At 37.5% G+C, this 21,323-nt stretch overlaps 3 protein-coding genes and 1 pseudogene across 4 annotated transcripts; 1 reads left to right on the top strand and 3 right to left on the bottom strand.

Moving 5' to 3' along the window:
- Nucleotides 1-953: 953 nt before the first annotated feature.
- LOC119986615 lies at nt 954-8,005 on the bottom strand (annotated as a pseudogene).
- A 772-nt stretch (nt 8,006-8,777) lies between these two features.
- LOC119987479 lies at nt 8,778-11,446 on the top strand. The gene is made up of 5 exons (XM_038832402.1): nt 8,778-8,822; nt 8,910-9,787; nt 9,872-11,030; nt 11,154-11,249; nt 11,345-11,446. Exons 1-5 carry the CDS (start codon nt 8,778-8,780, stop codon nt 11,444-11,446), a joined length of 2,280 nt encoding a protein of 759 aa, XP_038688330.1.
- Nucleotides 11,447-12,631: 1,185 nt separating this feature from the next.
- Nucleotides 12,632-16,895, bottom strand: LOC119986705 (vesicle-associated protein 2-1-like). 2 transcript variants are annotated; one of them, XM_038831368.1, is made up of 8 exons: nt 16,545-16,895; nt 16,305-16,398; nt 15,241-15,311; nt 14,973-15,054; nt 14,604-14,719; nt 14,372-14,503; nt 13,717-13,785; nt 12,632-13,010 (listed from the first exon to the last, which is right to left on the bottom strand). In XM_038831368.1, the coding sequence occupies exons 2-8, from the start codon at nt 16,366-16,368 to the stop codon at nt 12,876-12,878; spliced, it is 669 nt and encodes a 222-aa protein (XP_038687296.1). In that variant the 5' UTR covers nt 16,369-16,398; nt 16,545-16,895; the 3' UTR covers nt 12,632-12,875. The 2 variants fall into 2 exon arrangements, with proteins under 2 accessions (XP_038687296.1, XP_038687295.1); XM_038831367.1 differs by having other exon boundaries at nt 16,305-16,894.
- A 289-nt stretch (nt 16,896-17,184) lies between these two features.
- LOC119987477 (50S ribosomal protein L19-2, chloroplastic-like) lies at nt 17,185-20,420 on the bottom strand. Its single transcript, XM_038832401.1, has 5 exons — nt 20,322-20,420; nt 19,628-20,005; nt 19,120-19,205; nt 18,908-19,024; nt 17,185-17,709 (listed from the first exon to the last, which is right to left on the bottom strand). Exons 1-5 carry the CDS (start codon nt 20,418-20,420, stop codon nt 17,601-17,603), a joined length of 789 nt encoding a protein of 262 aa, XP_038688329.1. The 3' UTR covers nt 17,185-17,600.
- Nucleotides 20,421-21,323: the final 903 nt, after the last annotated feature.

The raw sequence follows: 21,323 nt of genomic DNA, 5'->3' as shown, positions 1-21,323 counted from the left end.
ATCCTGTTGCCTATAGACTTTTTCTTCTCTGTTGCCTAATAAATTTTGAAAACCCCATAAATAAATCAGAATTTTCAAGGCATGGTTTTTTTAGCATCATTGGAAGAGATTTAGAAAGAAAAAAAATGGAAATGCATAAGCAGGAAAGGGAGAAAGAAACAAGAGGGTGGGTTCCTTACTTTTCTCTCTCTATCTCTCTCTAATATTCGAGGAAAAATAAAATATGTAAACTTCTTATGTGTATGTGGTGACATGATGTTGATAAATACAAATACTGAGGGGTCTTCCAAAACAGAAAATATTTTTTAAAAAAAAAAAAATACATTTGGCTTAAAGTCACCGTCCCGCGTGATGATTCATGGTGACAACCCCATTTTGTCACCGTTTGATTTGGTTTAAGTATTGTAAACTGGGACCCACATAGCATAATATGTGTTGGCATTTAGGAGCAATTAGAAATCAATAGGGCTGTTACTGATTTATCTACAAATCCGACGTGGTTTTAGTATGACCATGGCAAAAGGCAAATCTCCAAATTTAAAAAAGAGAGAGAATTTATAATTTCCCCTTCCCCAAAATGCAATTTTTGTCAAAATTGATAAGTTTTTTTTTTTTCCTGTTTTTGTTGTTGTTTATAAAATGAAAAAGAGAGAGAGAGAGAGAGAGAGAGAGAAAATGTTGTCCATTATGCATAGTGGGTATCACACCTTTGTTAGCTTTTTAGCTGCGTCTTCTTTCTTAAATATCATAGTATTGATTGGATTTTGGAGTTGGCATAAAGTCTAAAAAATTTACTATGAGGAGGGTGAGGGTCCATTCAAAGTTTTTAACCATCGGATTGGATTGGAAGGTTCCTTTTCATCAAAGGATTTTGACCCCAAAACAACCAGCAAGCGCACAACTCACCATGTCTATTGTAATCTATTGATTCACATCCGATGACTCTGAATTATCAACCTCTGGAAGGAGTGGGTCAATAAGCCAAAAGGTCTAATCCCATTCTCTGGTATAACCAATGACCCAATCTTCAATTCTTTATATTTTAAATTGATATATATCCCTCTTACGAAATGTTCAAAATAGCCCTTGTCATCTTCTTTTTTTCTTCCTGTTTGATTTCTAGTTTTTCTTGTTATTGTTGATTTCTAAACTAACCCATCTAGAATTTGCCAAGACCATCCAGGGTGAGAATGTGAGATTCATTTGGGGTCAATGTTAGGGGCCGTGTGCAATTGCTTTTTGTAAAAATATATTTGCCACCAAGAGTCCAAGACAACAACAAGCATTCTTAATTTTACAGGGGATTGAAAGAATTTAAAGAAACTGGGAACGCTGAGACTCAGAGAGCTCACACATTTACAGCATTAGAATAAGCGTGACGTTACAACAGGCATCATTACGAGGTTCCAGCATTTCTTTGTCCGTACACAGGATGGCTCATTCCTGGCTCTGAATTGGTACCCTGCCTCAGCTTTCTCTTCTTCCTTGGGACCTCATGACATGGAGCAAAAAACTCATGCTTTAGAGCATCATCTGCGCTGATCCTCAGTCTTGGGTTTACGATCAAGCACTTATCCACGAGATCAAAAAGCGAGCTAGGGAACACGTAAAGGAAATATTCTCTTTGTGTTCATTTTCCACCAATTCTGTAGTGTCAAATAGGGCAAATACTGTGTATCATATAGTTCCTGAAGTGAATTGGCAAGCTTTAGTTCAAATTCATAATTCTGACAGATTTATATTTGTGTAGATCAAAATTTTGTATTTACCCCTGGGAATGCACATTCTCGGTCATGCAGCTTCGCATGTTCCCATATATCTTCACTGCCATTTAACTTAGCAATATCCTTTATGTTCCTGAAAGAAGTGATTTTGATTAGCAAAATATCGAAACAAGATAGGTCCTAAGACATTTATAGATTAAACATGAGAATTCTTACTCTTCAGGATCACCATAAAACGGTGTTCTTCCAAGCATAAGGTAAAGTAAGGTGACCCCAGCAGACCAGATATCAATCTTGGGACCTTGATGAGGACATCCGAACAAGACCTGCGTGAATTACATGATGCATCATTTGCTCCATTGGAGAAAAACAATATCAAGAAAACTGAATACGTTACAGTGAAGCACATAGTTCTAGTAAAATCTTCTTACATTACCATGGGAACTAGAGCTAACTGCAAGGGAGTGAGGGGCAAATTTGCTTAAAAAGAGTCAACAATATTGCTGTGCTGCAATGGGCATTAGTGAGGCCAATTACTCACAAAAATTGATTATACCATGGTTCTACTTTGGAGGGCACAAGTTGTCAGATGTACAACTAAGAAGGTCGTAGTATACATGCCTATTTGAAATAGATTTTCAAACAAAACTAATTTCTTGTTTTCACTTTTGGCAGAAACTGTTGTGTCAGCCCTTCATCATTTGATAGTAACCCACCCCCATAGGTGCTGGATACAATATTCATGGAAAAAGGTTGATCTTTCAGCATTGTAAACCATCACTTGTTACTTTAGCCATCCTAAGGCGCTGACATTCAGTATGTTCTTCAGCACTACTAGAGAAACTTTCTCAAATCTCTCGACCAATGTACTTAAAATCAATATTGCAATTGAATGGGTTGAGGATAACCTCATTTATGTAACTTCCTTGTTTGCTTTGTGAGCGAGAGCAAAGATGTTGAAGCTGGAGAATTTGGAGAATCTATGTTCAAAGCAGCAGCATTCCTTATGTTGGTTTAAATTTAAACTAATTTTCATCATAATGACTTTTTCCCTTATCTCCAACTAAATGATTTGACTTCCATCTCACCTTGTTCAGATAACGTAACTTTATTGAAAGAAATGAACTCTAAATGCTGTTTTAGTGCCTCTAAGCAGTAAACGAGTGTATGCTATAACCATAATACCAGAAAACATCTGTAACAAGTCCTCTTTAGCTTAATTAATTTAGAAGGAGAATTATCCATTTCTTTCTCTCCGACACAATTTTCAGGAAACATTATTTGAGTGATAATTATTAATAAAATGAGGAGTCATCGTTGTGCTATCAATTGTAAAATTGCTTTCAATCACAATTATCTTCACAATTCTATCAGTTAATAATAAGCACGCTTTTCTTTGGCCTAACATCTCAATCTTTATATTGATAGCAGTGCAGAATTCTATTTTTAGAATTGTCATGGCAGCACTAAATTGATAGCCTAAGAGCTGATCTAAATCAATGCAGTCATAGTAAATTCATTTCAATTACTCACCTCTGGAGCTCAGAAACCTTTGGTTCCAACGCAAGGACCTTCTTTCTTCTGCTTTACATCTCCTGAAGGCAAGTTAAAAAATGAATAGTTCTTGCAAAAACTTCTCGTCTAACTAAAGCGTTCACACCATGCTAATAATCACACCTTTGCTCTCGACTGATCCAGCACCAGTAACAGCCAAGCCATTTGAGTGCAGTGGCATTGGAGTGAGAGAAATAAATTTCATAGCCACATTTGCTGGGGTGGCAGCAATCCTTTTCCTCATAGGAGCTGGAATGCGTGATGCTTCATGATTTGGATGTTGCATTGCTTCCTGCAACAGGCTGTTTAACTCCTTCCTACCTTGACAAGGAAAAGGTTCTCTCGGCCTCTCTGCTGAAGGAGTTCTAGTACTTGTCACTTCCTTGCCAGACATCACCCCAGAACCATCTGGACCCTGACTTTTTACAACATTCCCACTGAAGAAATGGGAGGCCTTTGTTTGGTCCACAACCTTCCTTTTTAGGTTCTTGGGTTCTAAGGTGGAGCCTTTTGTTTCCTCAGGATTGATAGGCCTTGATTTAGCACTTTGGGGAATCTTCGTTTTTGTGGAATCTGCTTTGGTGTTGGGAAGCGGGACCTTATCAAAGCTTAGAGAATTCCCCACCTTTAGTTTGCCTGAAATAAGTTGACATTAGTTCTAATTTCTTAAATTTCAAAGAGTAATATTGCATCACTTTGAACAACACAAAGTAGCTTCTATAGTAGATGTTGGTTTCCCTGGACAATACTATGCAAATAGGAAAGGCATCATTGATCTACAGAAGTACGAGTTAAAGGAAAGATCTTAGACAGCATTCCTATCAGCAAACAATTTATTTATTTTGATAATTTTATAAGTTGATCACTTAATATTTTTGGCGTGAACCCATCTGCAAGGCAAGGCCACATCAGACATATCACTACAGAGCAAACCTCCTATTAGCAATCACCCACAAACCATCAATGCTGATTAAACTTAAGGTACCTGAGATGGGATTTTATTCACTGAATATCGGGTAGCACATTACAAGAAAAATGAAGAAATAGAGCATTAATTCTATGAAATAAATGCATGCCATTCTACTTCCAATAAGTAATGACAAGACCAGGGGAAAAAAGGAGCTTACAAGAAATCCCACACTTCTGATGCAGGTCCTGGAAATTATAGAAAAGGAGCCAAAATATGCGTCAAATTCCAACAATTTGATAAACTCTTTTGATTAAAAAAGGAAAGAAAAAAGAAGAGGAGTAATCGGTGGAACCAAATCAAACAGTCATCCAAATATGTTAACAAGTACTACTAACCACCGCAAGGTTGAAATCAATAAGATATCCTTTATTGTCCTTGCGAAAGAAAAGAAAGTTTCCAGGTTTAACATCCTTATGAATTACTGCCTGCATAGATGAAAAAGACAGAGAATCCTTACGCTTTATTGGTCTTACAAGAGAAAAGATAGTTGCAGGTTTAACATCCCTATTGGTCAAAAGTATGCTTGCCTGCTTATGAAGACTTGAAAGGGCTCTGAACATGCATTAGCCATACCATTGAAGCTGAGAAACATCTATTTCTTCCTTCAAAACCTAGAAATATTAAAGCAAATGTCATGTTGAAGAATTCAACCAAAAAAATCTTGCAAACCTATTACTTAAAATTTACCTCAGGTCTGTCATGTTGAACATGCTCTAAAACAAAACAATCAAAATTTCCATTCTTGATGCAGCTTTCATATTTGATAACAAAGTTTCTACCCCTGAATAAGTATCACTTGCAAATTAGAAACATGGGATCCTTGAAAGTTGTAATATAATAAACATAATTGTAATCACTACAAAGCAAAGAGAACTTCCTCATAATTCTTACCCAAATCTCTCCAGCATCCTCAGCTCATTGTTGACATGGTGTCTATGTGCCTCTGCATGATGGCCTAAGGAGTTGAAAATGAAATTGGGAGAGTAAATTGCTCTGACTAAATATCAGTATAGCTTCAGCCTTCAGTAAACAATGCGTAGAATTTGTAAGATATTTAAAAACATTGCAAGGAAAGCATTGTTATTTATGTGGATACATAATTGCAAGTCTAGGGGTAGTCACCTTATACAATCACAATGCAGTCTGAGGCCATAACCCTTTTTTGCATTGAATTCGAAAATTAAAATGACATCTAGGAACTTCAGCATGCATAGTCCCTGTCTGACACTATGTTTACACAGTCCAACACTAAGTCTACATAGCCCGACACTATGTTTACACAGTCCAACACTATGTCTAGTGACCATCAAAAAAAATTCAGAAATCAAAAGGGACCAAAAAAATGTCACAGAATACGTCATCTCACATTTAATGGGAACTGTAACTCCATTGTTTTTCCTTCGAGCCCTGTAAACAGTTCCATAACCACCTGGCAGTTTAACAGTATGCTATCAATAAATCCCAAACACAAATGGGTTGGCAAGGATAAGTACAGAATACTGAAAAACAAAAACAAATAATTTTAGTACCTGAACCTTCTTCCTCTTCTATGGCATAAGATTCAAAATGCGGGAGAGCCTTGAGCTCTCGTTGATCCTACAAAGCAAGCATCAACAGTTCTAGGTATACAAGAAACATAATTAATACTAACAACTTACGCTCAATTAAATGCAACAGGGCTTACCTTGAGAAAAGCAGAGTTATCATTTTTCTGTCCTTTGTCACAACTTTGCTTTAAAATCTGCCTACTGCTGATTGCCATCTTCTCTCTTTCCCAATATTGGTTTTCTTTTAGGTTGCTGTCACCCTTCGGGTATTCTACATATTTGTTCAGAAATCGCCGTTTTGGAGCGATTGCATCCCTGAGGGTGATCTTCATTTTATTTGAGGGGTGCGACAACCGCTTTTGAGCAATACTTAAGTCTGTTGCTAACCTCTTTGCATGACTAGGTGTTGACTCCTCATCCAAATATGGTACCTTATTATTACAACTCATCTTATTCATTCTTTTAAACTTACTCCACTGATCTTTTCAAAAGGCCACTATTAGACGGCTGGAAACAGTTTTGTCCTTCTCCTTTAGCATCAATGGAATCAACTAAGCACTCATGCATACATTCCATGATTCTCATGTGTTCAACACTATCAGTAGTAGCACCACAGCCATCATGAACAATTTCAGCGGCCTCCATCCCCTCCACCGGTGATGCATGGCTCTTTGCATCTTCTATGCAAATCGTGGCATCAATATTTCTTATGCCTCCGAAATCTGTCTCATCAGTGCCTGGTTCTTTGCACGAAACTTGATTAGTCACCATTTTAACTGGACTAGCAGATCCAATATCAAAATCTCTTGTCAGTGTTTGCTTAAGTACCTTCCTCTGCACAACTATGCTTTTATTCATTTCATCAGGCAAGTAGTGTGCCAGCATCATTCCATTTATCATGACTTGTTGTTTGTCACAAGGCTGCCAAAATATACTCCTTCTAATGTATTCCGTTCTGTGAATATTTACCTGTATGACCAATATAATTTAACAAATTAGTAGAGAGTGAACTTACTATGTCACATATTAGCAGCAAGTAGAGAGCAGAAAGTTTAAAATCATTTTATCAAAGAAGATAGTGATGACTTGGAACTGGGGTCCATATAAGTATGACCACATATTGGTATTGCAAACTATAAGGCCCTATACTTTCAATAAAAAAAAAAACAATTATGAAGGAAAACTATAACAGCGTTCATGTCATAGATAAGGATGGAAAAACTGGACTTTAGCACTGCATATTTCACAGGATAAATGGTAAATTAGGCAAATCGAGCTGCCACCTCCTAATAGACATTAATTTTCAGCATCAGTAAATTGCTAAAGTAGACTTTAATACTCCACTTGATATCAATTATTATAAAGCTGAGATGTGGGATTGCTTGTGAGCCCTCCTTTTCCAATATCCTTTCACTCCTTTTCCAATATCCTTTCACGTGATGTATAAAGGAACATAATTACATTCAACAATGTCGATAAATCAATCACAAAGAAAAATTCAAAATCAAAAAAAAAAACAAGCTAATGTATTAGTAAAATAGTTAAAAGAGAAAATTAGATCGCTAAGCATATATTAAATTCTGACGAAGATATTCCCGGCAAATCAGTAACAAGAGCATCCATACCATACAGGAAAAAAAAATGAATTAGTTTGAAAGTACCTCTACATAGTCGCATCGACTTCTTTTGGACACTAGCACCTTCCCTTGATCTGCAATCAATAAACAAGTAAACAAATCAAAATCCAAAGCATAGACAAAAACCACCAAGGAGCAGCTCAGGAATGGGAATTTACCATTACAACCTTCTGCGAAGTCCAAAAGTAACCGCTTTCGCTTCCTAGCAAAACAAAATTTCCAAAAGTCGTTCCACAGTATATAATCATTGATCGCCACTTGTCGCACAAACGCGTCAAGGCCACCGGCGAGTTAGGGAGAAAGCAGAGAAACTCGATGAGATCAGGGGATGCAGGGAAGAGAGTGCATCAGGAAGCGAGCTCATGAGGAAGAGATGGGCGACCGAGTTGGACGATGAGAGCGAAGAGATGCCATGTCTTTCGTTGCAAGTCAATGACGGAGAGAGAGTCTGTGGCGAGTCAGGGAAGTGAGTTTCCATACCGAGTTTGTGAGAGCGAGATCTAGGGCTTGAGAAACGGAATGAAGAAGATGAGAGTGATTTCGAGAGAGAGCGCGGATTTGCTGAGTTTTAAGTTTTTGCACGTGTAAAGTTCCCGCTTACATCTTTCCGTCTGGGATATACCAAGTAACTTTAAAATAATTGAAATTCGAAATTTCAAATTTCCTGTTAGTGGAGTATTAGCTAAAACGTTATTTGATAAAAGAATGGGGAGAAGTATGCTGGAAGCCCCTGTACTTTGTGAAACGGATCGTTTGAGCCCATGTACTTTATTTTGGCTCTTTCAAGCCCTCCTACTTGAAATAATGTGCAACGTTAGCCCTCAACTCCATTTCCGTCCACAAATGCTGATGTGACACTTATTATTTGACATGGCATGCAATTTCTAAAAAAAACAAATGCTGATGTGGATTAAACTATACAAGTCTCTCTTCATTAGGGCTTTCATCGGTGGATTTCATATGTAGCCACACAGATAGAACTCGAGCTCTCCTCCATCGCGAACCTTCGATTTTATAGACTCGAACTCGATTAGGGTTCTTCGCGAACTCGCAATCTCCCGCACTCGAACTCTCCATTGCGAACTCCAGGTGAGAGCTCATTCTTCATTCTAATCTTTCGTTGTGGTTGCGATTAGGGTTCTTGTTGGATGTGCGATTTCGATTTCAATTTGGGTATTAGGTTGGGGTTTCCTTTTTCGATTTGGGTCTTTTATTATGTGAATCAGTTTCGGTTTATGGGAATCTACAGTATGATGGGAATCAGTTTGGCTTAGGGTTTTTGGGTTCTTGATTAGGGTTCTTCAGTATTAAGGGTTTCCAATTTTGGTACAGGGGTTTCATTACAATGGTGAAAGTGAGAGCAATTCGCACTTCTTTCTCAGAATTTGAGGTATGTGTTACCATGTTTTAGAATTTTTTGTTCATTGATTATTGGTGTTATAAGATAGCTTCTGTTAATTGATTATTGGTGTTACAGGATAGCTCTAGTTCAGATAGTGATTATCATGAAGATGTACTCCCAGAAGATAATTCATCAGAAGATGATGAAGAAATTATTGCTGCCAGAGAGAAGCTAAAAAATTATACTAGAGGATGGAAGTCAGTTGCACTATTGCAGGAAAGTGACAATGAAGATGAACAGAATGCAGGGGCTAATGATCCTCCAGATGAGACACAAACAAATGAGGATGAAGATGTCTTTGAGTCTGATGGTCAAATAAGTGAATACATTGAGTCTTCTGACCCTGGTAGCTATAGGGATAGCACTGAGGAGGATCCAGAGCTGAGGGATGATGCTGTGAGGAAGAAGAGTAGATTCCCATCATTCAAATCTCATAAAGGTATACCCAATTTCGAGCTTAGTATGTTGTTTAATAGTAATGAGGACTTCAAAAATGCGGTGAGCAATTATGCTATATTGACTAGGCATGATATTAGATTCACTAAGAATGAGCCTGATAGGTGTAGAGCCAAATGTATGGGAACTTTTGACTGTCCTTGGCTTATATATGGGTCATATGATAGAGAAATTGATAGTTTTCAAGTGAAAACATTCAATCCGGAGCACAATTGTGAACCTAAAAGGGGTTTGAAGAGACTAACATCTAAGTATCTGATCAAGGAATTCTATGATTTAATTGTTGCACACCCAGACAAAAAGATAAGATATCTTAAGCCATTTATGGAAAAGAAGCTTGAGTTAGATGTTAGTTTAGGTCAGTGCAAAAGGGTTAGGAAAACTGTCTTAGCAGATCTTGAAGGTAATTGTGTTCAAGAATATGCAAAGCTGAGGGACTATGCAGAGGAGTTATTAAAATCTAACCCTGGTACTACTGTTGATCTGCTTACTGATAGGTAGAATTTGGATGACCCACCTATATTCAAATCATTCTATTGTTGTTTTAAGAGCTGCAAATATGGTCTCTTACATGGTTGTAGACCAGTTTTAGGTGTGGATGGATGTTTTTTGAAAGATTTGGTGAAAGGGGAGTTGCTTACTGCTATTGGTAGGGATGGTAATAACCAGATGTTTCCAGTTGCATGGGTTGTTGTGATGGTTGAGAACACAGAGACTTGGACATGGTTCTTGAATTTATTGAGACACGACATTGGCACAGCTGAGGGAGAGGGATGGACACTGATTAGTGATAGACAAAAGGGGTTAGTGGGTGCTGTAGCAGATACTTGGTCCGAGGCTGAGCATAGGTTTTGTTGTAGGCATTTGTATGCAAATTGGTGCAAGACATTCTCAGGGCGACATCTAAACAACTTGTTCTGGACCCTTGCAAAGTCAACAAACAGGTATGATTTTGATCATAATTTGAAGCAACTTCAGGAAGTGCATGCAGAGGCTGCCAAAGATTTGATGTTGGTTGATCCAAGGTACTGGTGCAAAGCCTTCTTCAGTACACATTCCAAATGCGACTCATGTGACAATAACTTGTGTGAGGCATTCAATGGAACAATTTTAGAAGCAAGGAACAAGTCCATTATCTCTATGCTTGAAGACATTAGGCGAGCAATGATGCGAAGAATCAGAGACAAAAGATTAGGTGTATCTAAATGGAGAAATGATTGGGGTCCATTGATTCATAAGAAGCTTCAAAGCAACATTAGGGATAGCCACATCTGGACATGTGAATGGAATGGGGGGGGGGGTAGTTACGAGGTCAAATGTGGGAGGAGTCAGTACGTTGTTCGACTGCGACAGGGTGTGTGCACATGTGGTGCATGGGAGCTTACTGGCATTCCGTGTGCACATGCAGTATGTGCAATACATTATGCTGGTGCGAAGGCTGAAGATTACAAGGTGTTGTGGTACAAGAGCAATACGTATCTTAGGGCATATCAAAAACCAATTGAGCCAATACGCGGGGAAAATATGTGGCCAAGGAGTGAGCAAGAACAGGTGGTGCCTCCAAAGTTACGAAAAATGCCTGGCAGACCAAAGAAGAAGAGGAGAAGGGAGATGCATGAAGTAATACTAAAAAACAACTTGACAAGAGTAGGGAGGTCTATGACTTGCCATGTTTGTAAAGGGAAGGGCCACAATGCTAGAAACAAAAAGTGTCCAGGAAGGAGTGGACCAAGCAGCCAAGTGAGTTACCTTACTGCATCATCGGCATCTCATCTAGTTGCTGCAACTACAGGGGTTGCAAGTTGACAATTATCTGGTAGCACTTCAATTACAAGAAGAGGCAAATATGTTAGCCCTTTTCAGAAGGATTGCAGACCTAAGTCCCAACCAAGGAAGAGAGTTATGCTATCTGGTCTTGGATTGTATATCAACCCTGAAACAGGTCGTTCGATCCTCAATGTAAGTTATTTCATTCCATAATTCATATACCTTGTAATTGAGTTGGATATTAAATGCTATTTTGTGATGATGTTTTTTGCTTTCTTATTTTGTAGCCGGGTACATCAATGTCTAGGATTATTGATCGAGGTATTCAGAGTTCGAGGACAAAAAATATTTCATCTCAAGATGCTGCAGGATCTGGTGAACCCATTTAACTATGTTAGACTTATGATTTTAGTATGTTTTGGATGTCTATTTTGTGGATTCAAGACTTATTAAGTATGGTTTGGATTATGTTTTATGGAATGTAACACAATTGGATTATGATTTCTGGAATTCATGTATGGATTGTGTTTTATGGAATGTAATAGGTTTGGATCATGGTTTTTGAAATTTAAGGATTCATTATGTTTTTTGGATTTTCAGGGCTAAATTGACCCATTTGTGTAACTTTTAGGGGCTTATTTGACCCATTATTCAAAGTATAAGGGCTCCCCAAATCTATGAAAAGAAAAACTTAGAAATAATTAAACGGAATGCTAAACAATTGGAGAAAAAAATTTAATATTAAATAATGACATGTGGCGACTTATTATTGGCCTTAGACACTTGTGTGCCATGTCAAAATTTAAAAAATAAAAAACATTTTACACATAGACAGTTAACCGACACGTGGTCACCGTTATAACAGAATTGATCTCAAGGGCTCAATTAGCCCATTATTTCAAGTAAGAGGGCTTGAAAGAGCCAAAATAAAGTACATGGGCTCAAACGACCCGTTTCGTAAAGTACAAAGGCTTCAAGCATACTTTTCCCTAAAAGAATGTTCATGTTTTGAGTTTGGGTTACTATCACACTTGCTGAAAAAAAATTCAATTGTAAAAAATGTCAAAGTCAATTCTGTTTCCGTTATTTTCTTTTTTCTGGCTCAATGTATCTTCCACGTTAAAATTTTATTATCCTTATGGTTTAATTTAATTGTTGGCTTAATTATTAATGACTAAATAATACTCATTCGAGTAATTCCTTAATGCAGACATTAGACATAGCCAGCAATTAGCATTTTAATCCTCACAAAATCCACTAACACCTAAATGGGTTAATAGAATATGTGGTCCCTGAAAGATGGTATGTGTTTCAATTTGTATCGTAAAAATGAAATTGTGTCAATTTAATCACCCAATGTTTATTTTGATCCAAATTGATCATCTGGGTAGATTTTATCAATTTCGGTAAGACAACTTGTCGATGTGGCACACTGACAGGTTGGCCATTAAATCATTGTGTTTATGTGAAAAATAATTAACCCACACCTAAACCCTAAACCTTGATAAATTTGGAACGATTTCAGGAGGCCAAACTCATCCAGTGAGTATCTAAACCCTAAAGCACGTAAAATGTACACAAATCTCAATCAATTAACATTCTTTGACGAAGAATGAGAAGACTATACAATCAGAGTCATGCTACACTTAACACATCAATGGGGCCGAACAAAGATCTAGCAAAACCAGTTGATTAAGGACATGTTTGCAATGATCAATATACAAAAAGAAACTGAAGCAAATTTCCACCCAAAAAGACACCCAAAAATTGTAAAAATACAAGAAAATATGTCTTCCGTGGTGCATATATGTAGGCAAGTCATTCTGTTGATGGGGAAGACAAGGAAAGATTCAAGAGGAGACCAACCAACATTCCTATGATTCCCACAAAGATTGCAAATTTGAAGGAGAAGCCGGGGTCGCTTCTCCTATATCTTCGACGCTTCAGACTGTCCTGCAGAGGGAAAGAGAGGAGATTATGCACTAAACCAATCATCAGCTATATTACATCTGATTCTACAGAGCCCACATTATAAAGACGTGCTGACAAACAAGAAGTGAAAACTGATCCAAGGGAAATTATTTATTAAGAAGTTTCAACAAAATATAATCTTCTAATCCAGCCAATCTGCCATCATTCCACAATTCATCAAAATATATTGAATTATTGAGGGTTTCCTATTATTAGCTGGGCATATCTTCAACCTTCTAGGAATCATCTTTATCAAGCTTGTAGATTGGAGATGATTGGCAAGCTGAGTTGCACACTTGACCAGTGTGGGAGGACATGCAAACTCAGGGGAATTGCATCAGCATAATCAGGGGGGAAAGCCTCTTCTATTGACTCAATCAGATACCATTTGATATTTTGATTGACTCGTGAAAAATGGCGAAGCGTCAATTATGTAAGTCCTAGTCATGCAAGTACTGAGTAGACTTTATGCAGTTATCAGTAAGAGAGGGGATAAACACATGCCCCTTTAGTATGGACACAAGGGAATCATGGTCATCACAAGTTCCAATCACATCTTTTGCAAGTTAAAGAACACATCTTGGTGCTTGAAAAATACTTAAGCACACGTTGACCTGAGTAAGCAGACAAACAAACCAAACCAATGCACTAATCAAAAAATAGGGTGAACTAAAAGGTGAGCACAAACCAGTTCCTGTTGCAGTTGTGCTGTTTGTTGGGCAGCAGCATCTCTTTCTTCTTTTAGACGCCGTAAGGTCTGATACAACATACAGAATCAAGTTAGAAAACATAACAGAATATTCAAAATATGAAGTAATTTCTAAAGCACTGATAATGCCATAATTAATTGACGGGATTGTATCAAATAGTATGTGGAATTATGGATGTATCTCAGTATCTCACTATCACTTATACTCAAGTTAGCCATTCCCAGTATCTAGTCATAAGTTCGAAAGCATGAAATGACAAGGTAAAGGCCGAGTACTGCAGGCAGGTAGAAATGTAACTGAAATATCGCTAAATAAAATTGGAGAAGATATCACTTGAATAAGAAGCACAAAGGGCCTTCCTGTTGCAAGCACCAATCCCACTACCAAGCCAACAAGAAAGAAGAAAGTGATTCGATTCTGGACATGTCTGACAGTACTGGTGTGTGCAACTCGAAGGTCTGCAAAGGCTTGTGGCTTTTATGTCTTAATATCTACTATGTCAAATTTATAGGGGAGATACTGTGAATCAAAAGTAAGATAATTAAAACATGCACACACATAGGCATAAAACTTTCTAGGAAATCCCTCTCTAAGAAGTAATGAATACGAAAATAGAAGAACAATATAACTTACAGAGTCAGTATCAGGATTATGTGTGGAGTTGTGTAATGCAAAATCTCCCGAGTTTCTTTGATCTGAAGCGGGATTGATGCACACAACTCTAAGCTTGCACTCCTCTATCGTCTTTCCACTATCCTTGTTAAACTGGATGAAAAATCAAAAATTAATTTATAAGTCCAGCTCACTTCAAGAATTGTAGCCAGGCAAACAAAGGATGAAACCATTCTCAAGTTGACATACTTACAGTATCTGGTGGAAGCTCGTCAACATCAGAATGTGGAGGCACTACTGTACTCTGTATCATGAACTTATCTTTACATTGCATGTTTGGAGGATATTCTTGTTGTGCTTGGAGAGTAACTGAAAACCCAACAGGTAATTTTTTGATAAATTAACCAAAAAGTTAGTAAAAGACTAATAACTTAATTATCCAATAAGGAACTTTGTAAAGCGGGCTGCTGTATGTTGCACAAATAGTTGCATATAGTTGTGTTTTTTTTTTCGTGAGTAGTTGAATATAGTTGCTTAAAGCTAGTTGTACTTCTTTTAGATTCAAACTATTGTAACTTCAGAAGAATATAAAATTTTCTTGATAGAACAAGAAATATGAAACCTCTAATAATACACGAATCCCAAGGCTGTATAACTCCAGTGTTGGGTCGAACAAAGTACTTCTTAGGAGAAGTGGTTTTAACCTGTCCACAAGGGGAAAGAGGATATCATCAGAATCACAATTTATAAGTAATACCAGCTTCATTATAAAAAAAAAATGATAACAGCGACAACAACATCAATAATAATAATAGCTTCAAAAATTTGCATTCGGAAGCAGTGGAACTGTGGAAGAAGTTTATACTTCTCTAAACTAATAGAGGTGGTACCTTAAAAGCAACATGGCGTTCTGTCTTGTTTGCAACTTTAAGATCACAATAGCTTGGCTTCTCGAGCTCAACTGCTTGCACAAACCATCACAATAAGTTGTGAGAGAGAAACTCTTAAGAAATTTATTATATAAGCAAAGTAGCAAACATATTTATACCATTTCAGAAAAAAGACATTATCAAGTCTGTCACTTTCCAACTAGTAACAGATAGATGTCATATTTCTGGACAGAATTTATATGGGTTCATCCAACAAAAAATGCACATAATTTACAACAGTTGTTACATTGCTAAGAACTTAGTCTAATTCTTAGCAAGCAAACAGGGCATATACATCCGGAATAGCCTCTATACAAGTTCTGAAGTTTCAAGGAAATAACATAGCTCCACCAAGCTTTAAAATAATCTATCTTTTTATTTGTTTGAATGGATTCAATTATCTATTTCAATTCATAGATCTTCCAAAAAAATAAAATTTGCTAACAAACTTCGCCCACCTTGTTTTTCACCACTGATTATCACAACAAGAGCAGCATTTTTCTGAGAGCTTAGCATAAAAAAATTCTTATGGGCTTCCAAACAAGGAACAAGAAACAAAGAAAAGTGTTTTTCATTTTTCTTCATCACTGAAAAAAAAAGACATTCTGAATCAGATAAGAATCTCTCTTGTGACGTCCTCAAGGCATGCCATCTTCAACTTTTCCTTCCCCATCTCCTTCTCATTCGTTTTTTCGTGCCTTGCCCACTAGAATTTCATTTACGTGCATATAATATCTACTTAGAATAGTCGGAACCTTAATCACTCAACACACTTCAATCCACAGCAAGAAAGACTGGGACCATTTATCCATGAGAAAACGCACAACCTCCACCAACTCATGCAGTTGCCTGGTTATCTCACCCAATATCCGTGCCGTGCAAGTAATGTTTTGATTAATGCATCATAGAACAGAATTTCACAGATTTCATGCTCTTCACCAACTCTCATCGCTAAACAAAGCTACAATTCATGAAAACCAAGACATCGATCGATAGATATAGATAGAGGGAAAGGGTATACGTACAAATGAACTTGAGCTCATAGGGATGGACGGATATAAATTGATTAGTACCACCAGCGGCAGTCATGGCGGCCCCCAGCGCACACCAGATCGAACTCTGGAAACCGCGAAAATCAAATCAGTGGCTCCATAACTCAATCGTCAATCACTTTAATCAAACTGAGATAATCTGAATGGTCGAAGAGAAGACAGAGTAAGAGGAGATGGAGAGGAGAGAGAAAAATAGAGAACAAGTGGCGCAACGAATGGCAAGGGAATAACGAGTGGCTGAGTCCAAACTCCAAACTTGGTATTCGAAATGTTCGGCGGCTAGATCGGGCCCTTTAGTTGTATTTGGTCCAATCCAATACCACATGGTACCCGGTGGTACATTCCATAGAGAGAGAGAGATGGTCCTGTGGGATTGGAAAGGCAGAGCTTCAGATAGAGAGGGAGGAAGAAGGAGGTGACGGACGCCTTCTTGTCTTGATTCTTGAAAGTTGAAACAGAGTATTTCGGTATTTCCTCAGAAGTTTAATAAGAAGTTAATCGGTTGATTTAGAATATCTAAAAAAAAAAAAAAAAAAAAAATTGAACACTAAATCATAGAACCCAACCCAGTACCCACTATAATTTACAATGAAAAATAGAACAATGACGAAACACTTTTATGTCAAGATTCAAGACTGGAGTTTATATTTTTTTTAAAAATGTCAAATGCGTGAAAAAGATTTGTTGGAATGATTCTAACAATTTCACATGATCTGTACCATTGATTTCACATGATCTGTACCATTGAATGTATTGAGTATGATATTGTCAAATTCAATACATATAATTACGGTGGATTTGCTAGAATGATTCTAATGATTCTATATGGTCTGTACCACTGAATGTATTAAATGTGATGTTGTCAAATTCAATACATAGTTACAGTGGATGGTGAAGATGATTCCAGCCCCCATCCCTTCACTTTGCTAAGAAAGGAGATGAAATGGTTGCTTGAAAGCAATACCAATCACTTCAAACTTTCTTTTTACTTGAAACCAATCAACATCATCAAGCCTTTCATCACTTCCTTTGTTGGAAAAAAAAAACAGAAAAGAAAAATTGGTACGCATATCAACATCGAAGAAGTATGAAAAGGTTCGACTTTCTTCGAAATCTGGTTGCCTCTAAAAGTACATCATATTTCACAAAAATTAAGGAAGAGCTAACAAGGGCTACCCAAAGAAGATCGGGCTCTACAACATCTCAGGCAGTTGGGGGACTCCTTTTCACTTTGAACATAACCAAAAGGCACGACTGCTTCCTTGTCTCTCATTTGAAAGTTGAGAACCTGGGAAGCTTGTCTCTTAGATAGTCCAATCTTGCTCTTCTTACCTTCCTATGCTGGAGTACTTTTATCTCCCTAATATTTGGTGAGTACCTGTCATTAAAACCAGTGCAGATACGTCAGGATCCTCAGTATTCTTTTCCACAAAGGATGTACTTGCATAAAAAGGACGAAAATGAATACATAATTGAAAGAAAACTTTAGCACATCAATCCAATGAGGATTTTCCCCCTTGTCAGGAGCAGCAGCAATGCAGAATCGCAATCATGAATCCGCTCAATTGTCATCATGTGAATTCTTGACATCATTAGACCATAGTTGGACCAACTTCATATCCTCCTCGTACGTTAAAGTTCAAACTGCTTGCATGTTTTCCGATAAAATGTGGAATCAGACCAAGGTAGCCAACAAAAAACCACTTGTTGACGCATTAACACATCATTAGCTATGGCTTCAGATGGTGTAACTTTCATTTCCATCCAAGCACATTACTAATGAGGTCATAAAACCTTCAGACTGGGATTTATCCTGAAAAATATTTTTTGCCAAGTGATCCGTTTTCGCGGTGCAACTTCACCATTTAATGTTTTAAATCACGTGGTGTATACAAATCCTATAATGCAACTCCTAAACCTGAGCATCTGTATCTAGACCAAGCTCCAGCGAAATCAGGCAACATAAATATGGCTTACAAATTATAATCCCTGCTAACATAAGAATATAATACGACATGCCCAATATCCTAAAAGCTGCTTCAACGTTAGTGCAGTAAGAAGAAGCACCATAATATAACCATGGACAATCCCTAAAATGTACACACAAAATTACAGTTACTTTCGTTTCTACTAAGAAATGTGCGGTTCAAAAGTGATAATCATAGAGAAAATAAGTTTTATATGCACAAGGCCCACCTTTCCCCCCTCCCCAAATTTCCAAAGTACGAGGTTAACTTAGACTCGGTTAAGTATAAACAAAACGGTAGAGAGCGAGAACAAGTCAACCAACTGCACTCTTAATGATAGGGGAGCAACAAGCAGATTTCACATTCCTGTACGATCATACATATTCATAAGCAACTATTATTAAATTTTCTATTCAAAGAAATAAGCATTCATTGCCATGGCAACATCAGACTGACCTTTTCAATGTTTAGCAGCACAAATTTACATTATCACATAATTCATCATACAAAATTATTTGGCCAAAAATAACCTAGCTATTATTTATTCGAGCCAGCCGAAACAGATAGTCATCACCTGAGCCTTAGTAATGATGGGAGGGAAATACTTACAGAGGGAAGACAATTTCTACCCCTACGCCGGCAACAATTTTCCGAATTCGAGTGGTGGTGTGGATGCCGGCATTTTGTCTAGACATAACAATACCTTTGTAGAAAGACAATCTATGCCTATTTTCAGGAACTTCAAGTAAGTCAACAAACAAACCAATCTCATAAGGATTTCCTTCAATGGACATACTTAAGAAAGAGAGTAAAGTAATTACCAATTAATCTCCACAATATCCCCAGTCCTGATATCAGGAACAGGCCGTTCCTTTTCCGCAGCCTCAACTGCTCTTTTGTTCAATATCAACTCACAGAACAGCAAACACATCCCAAAAGTATAATGAATTTCAAGAACAAACATAATATTTTTCGAAAATTCACTTTAGATGCTCAAATTTTCATCTTTAAAAGAAATCGAAACACCAACTCGTTATTCAAAAGCCAGCAAAGGGTTTACGTAGGAGACCCCATTTACTATCCTAAGATACTGAATAAGGAAAATTCACAAATTGAAGATGGTAACCCTTCTTTCTTCACATTTTGTCAGCCCCCTGTTTCATGAATTTTGCATACATGCTTGGAATAGTGAAAATTTCAAGAATAATAATACTAGAGAGCACCGTTTTTATATTTTAAATCAGTTAATTTTCTTATACTTTCTTCAGTTCTTGACCATCAAACAAGAAAAAAAAACTAAAATCAGACCAAAGGCGACCATATACCTACCCCCATTATCTCTCCGAGCTTAATTCGAGACTTTCTCGGAGGCCTCGCTTCTTTGACCAAGGCCTCCCCTTCTGAATATGCTTGAGCTTCTGTTTCTGCTTCAATATCTTCTTCAACACCACTTGCCTCCGTCTGTTCCTCCACATTCCCAGTTTCACCTACAGCCTCGGATTTTGCTCTGACAGAAAAATCTCGCTTCCCTTGTAATCCCTCTCCATCCCTGGCACTGCAGTGAGTGAACCAAAATTCGATCCTACCGAGCAAGAAAACAAATTGGGAATCGAGACGCGAAGACTGAATAAAGGTCCTCGAGTGAGAATCGGAGAAAACCCTAAAAGCAACTTCTTCGGAGGAAGAGGAGCGTACCCTTGAGCATGGCTAATTGGGTTATGTATAACCTGTTAGCGCAATTAAATTAGAGTATCAAGTAATCAGGCATCAAAATTGCATAAGCTATAGACTTGTGTAAGTGCACATATGCGTATAGAATTCGATAAGAGATAAAGAGAATTGATAACGGTACCTTCGAGAAAACAGTGGACGCCATAGTTGAGAGAAAAAAAATGAGAAGTTGGAGAGCGAGCTAGGGAGCGGAAGTCATGGATGTTGGACAATAATCGCATGCATACAGTAGCATATATAGATAACATAGCATCACATATGAGCACGAAATCAAATGCTTGAACTAAAATACCGAAACCGTATTGACGAAGCAGCTGACAGTTGGCAAATCTCCGAAATACCTGCATTTTGTGGGTCCACTAAAACGGACAAATCTCCTTAGTAGTACCATCCATTTAGTCATATAGTGTTCTGAAATTAGATGATAAAAGAATATTCAATTAAGGCTTCGTTTGGCAGACAATTTTGTCAGTAGCTTATATGCTAGCAGATATGGTGGTAGCAGATATGTGGATAATAATGGTAGTAGATATATGTTGTTTGAATGGTTGGTAGTGTTTGGTTCAATTTTTACTGGTAACATATAAGCTAGGTAATATTCTGTGACAAATTACATGTAAGGCTATTATGCATTAGCCTTAAACAAAATCATTAGAAAAATAATTTGTATCTAAATAACAATTAAATAATTAAAAAAATAACAATTAAACAATTAAAAAAATAATTTGTATCTAAATAACAATTAAAGAATTGGTTCGTAGATATCTTTTTATTGGAATTAATGGAGATTGCAGAACAACATCAATTTCCTCTCTCTTTTCCTGGGAAATCGTCAGGTCTCAAAGTGTTAACTTCAACATGGATGGGGTTATGTTGCTCTCGTTCAAGTACTCAATCACCGATTCAAGTCCACCACGCCATCGATTCAGATCCGCCTGCGGTAGAGAGACTACTGCATTCATATCCGTTTGCGGTTGATTCGCTTATTAGCAGAACCTCCGACTGAATCGAGTACTTGAACGAGACTATATTGTCGGCGATGGAAAGGAGGATGCGAATGTGATCGCTGGGGAGAATGGCCTTCGCCGGAAGAACCTCCGCCTGTAAGGCTTCGATCAGCGGGGAGTCGTTGCTGCTGGAAAGAGAAGTTAGAGGGTGTAGTCATGGAAATTCATTAACAAGTGGAGGGTAGATTGGAGAGAAAAGTCAAAATGATCCCAAAATGGTCCCTCCTAGCACCATTTTCATTTGACAATAATACTGTCTCAATATTGTCTGGGAATTAGTGCCAGAA

The sequence above is a fragment of the Tripterygium wilfordii genome, chromosome 20 (assembly GCF_013401445.1).
Source record: "Tripterygium wilfordii isolate XIE 37 chromosome 20, ASM1340144v1, whole genome shotgun sequence".
NCBI classification, from domain to species: Eukaryota; Viridiplantae; Streptophyta; class Magnoliopsida; order Celastrales; family Celastraceae; genus Tripterygium; species Tripterygium wilfordii.
Note: the sequence above shows the minus strand (reverse complement) of the source record. Positions and strands in the feature narration are given on the sequence as shown.

Bases quoted from the DNA above. Each gene is read 5' to 3' on its own strand.
- LOC119987479 (XM_038832402.1), top strand. From the start codon at position 8,778: ATGGTGAAAGTGAGAGCAATTCGCACTTCTTTCTCAGAATTTGAG. The intron at 11,031-11,153 runs GTGAGTTACCTT...AGCCCTTTTCAG, and splicing joins GGAGTGGACCAAGCAGCCAA to AAGGATTGCAGACCTAAGTC. The intron at 11,250-11,344 runs GTAAGTTATTTC...CTTATTTTGTAG, and splicing joins CAGGTCGTTCGATCCTCAAT to CCGGGTACATCAATGTCTAG.
- LOC119986705 (XM_038831368.1), bottom strand. From the start codon at position 16,368: ATGACTGCCGCTGGTGGTACTAATCAATTTATATCCGTCCATCCCTAT. The intron at 15,055-15,240 runs GTACCACCTCTA...CCTTGTGGACAG, and splicing joins AACGCCATGTTGCTTTTAAG to GTTAAAACCACTTCTCCTAA. The intron at 13,786-14,371 runs GTAAGTTATATT...ATGTTGTATCAG, and splicing joins ATAATCCTGATACTGACTCT to ACCTTACGGCGTCTAAAAGA.
- LOC119987477 (XM_038832401.1), bottom strand. From the start codon at position 20,420: ATGGTACTACTAAGGAGATTTGTCCGTTTTAGTGGACCCACAAAATGC. The intron at 20,006-20,321 runs GTATTTTAGTTC...TAACCCAATTAG, and splicing joins GCTTCGTCAATACGGTTTCG to CCATGCTCAAGGGTACGCTC. The intron at 19,206-19,627 runs GTAGGTATATGG...TTCTGTGAGTTG, and splicing joins AGCTCGGAGAGATAATGGGG to ATATTGAACAAAAGAGCAGT.